At 49.5% G+C, this 5936-nt stretch overlaps 1 protein-coding gene across 1 annotated transcript; it reads right to left on the bottom strand.

Annotated features, from left to right (window-relative positions):
* Positions 1-194: 194 nt before the first annotated feature.
* Positions 195-2315, bottom strand: LOC104164364 (T-box transcription factor TBX4-like; the record flags this gene model as incomplete). Its single annotated transcript, XM_009703665.1, has 2 exons — positions 195-342; positions 2196-2315. Coding segments are annotated over 2 exons (268 nt in total), but the record flags the coding sequence as incomplete, so codon positions are not given.
* Between the last annotated feature and the right edge of the window lie 3621 nt (positions 2316-5936).

The raw sequence follows: 5936 nt of genomic DNA, 5'->3' as shown, positions 1-5936 counted from the left end.
GGCACAAAGGCCACCCACCCCCCCCCCCCAGTATTAAGCACTCCCGCACCCAGCTGCACTGGCATCACACAATACACATCGCTCCTCGTTATTAAATTAACTGCGACATCCCAACCAACATCCCAGTCCAGACACAAATTTGGCATCGCGGGCCCACCTCTGCCCAAAACCCTTGCAGGGCATCTCTTTCTTACATGTCCAAAGGGATCCAGGTGGTTGTTGGTGAGTTTGAGCTTCTGAAAGGACACCAGCTGCCGCATCCAGTGCGCTCCCGTGGCCGGTGAGTCGGGGTGCACGTAGAGCCGTCCTGGCATGGCCGGCTCTGCCTTCCCGGCCACCATCCTGCAAAGACAGCGGTTACAGATTGCATCACCTCGGCAGCGGTCACCAGCCCGGACGTAGGAGAGCGTTTTGTCCTTGAACTCAAGCCAGCAACCCTCCCGCCAGCCCTTGGGGGGATGCACTGGGGCACAGGGGCTCGGAGAGGCTCCTGCTGCTCATGGGGGTTTCAGGGCTCCTCATTTCAGCATCGCAGGCTGGCAGAGTAACCCTGCCTCTGCTCCCACACCGTATTTCCTTGGGGCAGCGTCTCTACGTGACAATTGTGTTGGCATTGGTCAAGGAGGAAACCTTGTCTGGGTTTTTGGAGAGCATGAAGCCTTCAAAGGCCATTCTGCAAGGGGAGACGGTCTCACACACTTCCCCAGGAGAAGGTACCTGCGAGCAGGAGCGGGGACTGCTGTGGGTGCACCCTCCGCAGCCACGCAGGGCTCCCGCCGCCCCCGGCTGGGCGGCAGCTCCGGGCGGAAGTCGGCAGCTCCGTTGGGAAGGGGCTGCTCCCCGCTCCAGAGCTGGCACCCGGTGCTGCCCCTCGTACCCTTCTGCCAGCTCCCCGTGCCCCCACACCACCACCACGAGCTCTCACGGACACAAGACCCAGCCATGAGACATCACTTAATGGTAACTCCCCCATTGCATTGTTCTCCTCTTATAAAACACCAATAAAAGTGATATTACCAAAAACAACAAAGACTTTCCAGCACCAATAAAAGCAAAAAGGGAAACAGCTCTAGGGCTGGCAAAAGCTAAATTAAACAGAGTTAACAACTATCCATCATCTAGGGCTTAATGTTTAAAACACAAAGTGGCCGCCGTGCCGCAGAGGCCCTCAGTCCGCTCCTCTTACCCAGCGGCACGCCAGGACAAAAGCAAACGGAAAAGGGATTTTTTTTTTTAAAACCAGAGCAGCCCTAATGTGCAAGTAAATTATTACTGGTTTATAGGATGTCACCAGGCTCGTTCCCATTAAGATGACTACCAAATTTTCCATTGCTTGTCCTTTCACCAGGCGGCAGTCAGTGGAAGGGTTCGGGAAAACCACAGCGAATAGTCACAGCGAGGGGGGCTGCTGGGCGTATTTGGGGGTAAAAACCAAAAGAGAAAACAGCGTGCTTCCTTTGTCAGAAAGCAAAAATCATAGCTGCCTCTAGGGTAAGTAACTCTACTATCAAAGGCACAGGGAAAGGAAGAATAACAGAAGAGAAAGAAACTCCAGAGGAAGAACGAATTAAAAGAAAAAAACTTTAAACCGGATCTGGCATTGGACCGCGATAGGGGGAATCGCCGCTCCCTTCGCCTGCCAGATCAGCGTGGCTGAACCAGGGCTTTCAGTAAACCACCCCGCGTTTTGCTTTACAGCTGATCTCCTAAAAGCAAGCTATTACTATAGAAGAAAGGAATTTAAAACTTTTCTTGACTCACATAGCTGCTTAATTTTTAAGGCCAAAATGGACCACTAGCTCATCTAGTCCAGCGTTGGACACAAGGAGGGCTGTGGCTTTATCCTCTTACACCTGCACATGGCCAGATAACCTGTGCTTGGCCTAAAGCACCTCCTCCGAGAAGACATCCAATCTTGAGGGCTCTGGAGATGGACAACCCACCACCTCCATGAGCAGTGTGTTCCAGCAGTTACTCACCCAGTCTGTTAAGAATATTTTATTTTATATTTATTGGGTTTTAACTTCCAGTCATCAGCTCTTGTATCTATGGCTGCTCCACCAAAGAGAGCTCTGAGATGTTGGCATCCCTCCCGTGCGAAGGTATTTATGTTCGTTTCTGAGTTTGCACAGCAAACAGCTGATCCAATTGCAATTTTCTTATGGAAAAGAAGGCAAAAAGAAGTGCTTTCTTACCATTTATTGTCACAGAATTTATACCGGTGGTCATCAGCCGGGACGATGTCAATCAACAAGATGTACTTGGTCTTGGGGTTCATTCCGGTCACTTTAACCTTGTAACTAGGAAACATCCTCCTTCGGAAAAGCAAAGGGTTAACACATTAGTGAGCAACCTGGAGCAGCGCTGGAACTGATGGAAACTTGGAGCAGCACCCCAAAAGATGAATCCACCACGTGATGAATGCCTGCTAGGACAAATGAGCCACAAAATGTTATCGCTGCTGATATGTCACCTGGACTAAACTCCCTCTTTCCAGAGCACGGGCTGCACATGGCTAGTGCAAAATGGGGCACAAATATGGATGAGGGTATAGAGGGGGTTATGAGCCACTGCCAGGAAAAGGTGAGGAGAGAGACAGATATAATGGGGGGATCAATACATCGCTCCTTACAGGACGCTCGGACAGGGAGCCCTCACCACCCCAGGAGGCTCCACGTGGCTTACGGCAGCCTCAGAACTGCAGATTTCTTGTTGCCATGAAAGTGCATGAAAAGTCATGAGATCTGACTACGCTTCGGAAGGAACTAAGCAGACGCAGCTTTCTCATTCACACATTCCCAATGTCCACGACAGCAAGTCCCACCACTACTCCCACGCAGTAGCTGAACCTCTGTTCCCTTCAACAGGCTGAAAACTGAGGATCAGTAAAGCCTGACGGGAGACTAAGGGTTAAACCCTGCAGCGGTGCAGACAGCCACCACTCCTCTGGCCTTCCCAAATTTCCCAAATTCACAGTACGCCTGTTAAACCTTGTGTGAGCTAGGAGCACTGCAGAGCTCCCTGCTGAAAACGCGCCCGTCCCACCGATTTACCATTGACTTCAGCAGACACGTAGCAACCGACACCGAACGGGGTATGTCACATAAACCAGTGTATCAATAAAGAACGTTTATATCTATCTTACATAGCCAAAGAATCTTTGCAATATTAAAGAGTATTTTTTTATAAAGCTATGGCCATGAAACCAGTATATACCATCACGGTCTGGTCTTGAGATCCAAAGGAGATGGCCCTGATGGGTATGGGCACTGCCATGGGCTTCCCGAGCCCTCAAGACTGCGTTAGGAGCCAGGATTTGCAAGATCAGGCACTTTACATTCTCAGAGTAACTTATTTTCTTGGTTCCATCTTCCCAACCTCCTCCTCATCCAGTAAAGAAAGACCAAGTCGATTGAGCAAACTGGCTCACCACAGCCTTCAAGCAACCAGCCAGAACAGAGAATTCTCCTTTCTACCAGTGTAAAGGGATGGAGGATGAGAATTGCTCCATCCTGGAGTCATTCTAATCACCCTAATTAAGAAGGGCCCAAATCCTGATGTCGTTTCTCCTATCGGACGTCGAGGCCACTTTGCACCCCTTTGTCCCTCCTTCCCCTGCCCGTTGCCCCTGCGCCTGGCCAAGCTGGCCCAGGTCTGCAGCACCATTTTGTCGCTGCTTGGGGAGAAGGCAACAAAATGGGCCCTGTTCGAAACCATTTCAATCGACCCTTTTAACCGCCCTGCATAAATTCCAGATGTTTACCATGTAATTAGCCGGGACTAAAAAGGGGTGGTTTACCGATGTCCGTATTTGATTTTCATTCATAAACTCTGCACTCCTCTTAACCTTGTCCTCCTACAGGTAAGCACCTGGATAAATACAGTAGGACATTTCAATTTGCGAATACACAGCCCAATTCACACATTGAAAAAAATTGCATAAGGAATCCAATCCGAATGCCAAGATTCTTTTTTTTTAAATTAGGCCTTAAAATTACATTTAAAAATGAAAGGAAAAAAGAGAAGAAATTTATTAAAAACCAGAAATGAGATGGACACAATTTGACAGTTACTGCATCGTACCAGGTGAACATCCTGTATCAGGGATTTTTATAACATCTAACTTCTGAATTTCATTTTTCCTCAGTCATTTCACTTACTGTAGTACATCCAAGCTGCTAAAGTAGCCGGACTGATATACTGTAAATGTTAAGTGCTTTTTTAATGGCATTTAAAATTAAGCTTCAGCATATGGAGTTCATATAGCATGGACATGCCTGAGTTTATAATGTTCTTTAGTATAGCCCTCTAAAATAAATACAAAGAGCCAAAGTACTACTATAACATATACAGCTGAAATTCTTTAAGGATAACAAATGGGGACTCACATCTGATTGAAGGTGTTGCTTAACTTGCAAACCGCTCGCTATCTTGCAGTGGTAGCATTGTACTCGGCAGCCGACAGCCCCAGCTACAACCAAGTTTGCCAACTCTCCGCATTCTTTTCCAGGAAAACATGGGGTAGGTTTTAGTAATTTGGCTGTGCACGGACATTTCATCATTATTATTAGCTGCTGCATTTTGGCCTTAAAAAAAAAAATATGCGACTAATGTGCTGTCCAGGGATTTGTCAGTTTAATTTTCTTAATGAAAACATATTTCTCAACCCCTTGGCAGAGACTCATTTAGTAAATATCTCTTTGCATTACGATACAAACATGGGTTGTGCATTTCTGGTGGGAAGGCGTGACAAACCGAAGAGCTGGGTCCAAGAAAATGCAGTCATAGAGTTTCAGTCAGGGGAAAAAAAAAAAAAAAAGGAAAAAAAAAAAAAGGCAAGAGAGAGCACCTAATATCATGTCCTGGCCCTCATTAAACGTCCTGTTTGAAAGAGGGGAGCAGAAAAGCACGGCAGAGGCACCGGGCTGCACCAGCCCTGCCCGGGAGCGAGGCCGTGCCTACAGTGGGTCTATACAGCTCCCCGTCAGCCCTGGGAAGGGGCCAAAAACCTGCCTGCTTCCCCAAATTTACTACAGGTCAATGGAGCTACTCACAGCCATGGGCTCTACTCTCAGTAGTAGCTTTGCATAACCAGCCCCTCTGCCAAATCTCTGCAGGCAGGAGCTCTGGGGCGGATGGGCGGCTCCGCAGAGGATGCTTCCCTTCGGCCAGCTTTCCCTCACAATAGCTTGCTTCATCTTCTATTGCTCGGGGACCAGCAGCGGCAGAAGAATAACCCAGTGCTGCAATAAAAACTTGCCAACGTCTCGCCAAGCTCTGGGAAAGCTCAGCCCGGCTCTGGTGGGAGGTCTGAAGCAAGACCCGGGCAGACCCACATTTTACCCACCCTCCTTCCCACTGCCACGCACGGCTCCAAACCGGGTGAGAGCTTCGCTGCTCAGAAACAGATTACAAAAATTGGGAATTTGGGGCTTCCCGGGAAGCGTGTCCGAGCAGGCGGCATCTGATCCTCCGGGGCCAAGGGCGGCTGCAGCCCCGCTGCGGCTGTGCAGACAGGGAAGCTCAGCGAGGTTAAGGGCTGGGCACATGTGCAGCACAGGATAAACCAACTATTAGATGAAGTTTAAGCCACCAGTAATCAGGAGATTAAGAGCAGCAATTCCTGGCCTCAGCATCTTTTGTTCAGACCCAAAGCCTGGTTGGACATGGTGTCCAGGGGCTGCAGCAAATGCCCTGAACGTGCAAGTGCCCTCGCCATCCCTGAGGTGGGGGAGTCCAGGATCGGACCAATTTCTCCCCCTTCATGCTCGTTTTTTTTTGAAAGCCACTCAAGGCATGTGTCTAACCCACCAGCACACATTAGGTGTGACGGCTGCTCCCAGCCCACACAGGGCGGTTTGGTGAGTGGGAGCCATGGAACCACCACCAGCCCCGCAGCACCCTGCCCACCCGCGGACCGGCCACGAGCCCACGGC

The sequence above is a fragment of the Cariama cristata genome, unplaced genomic scaffold (genome assembly GCF_000690535.1).
Source record: "Cariama cristata isolate BGI_N322 unplaced genomic scaffold, ASM69053v1 scaffold31487, whole genome shotgun sequence".
Classification (NCBI taxonomy): Eukaryota; Metazoa; Chordata; class Aves; order Cariamiformes; family Cariamidae; genus Cariama; species Cariama cristata.
This window is presented reverse-complemented; position numbering and strand designations above follow the sequence as displayed.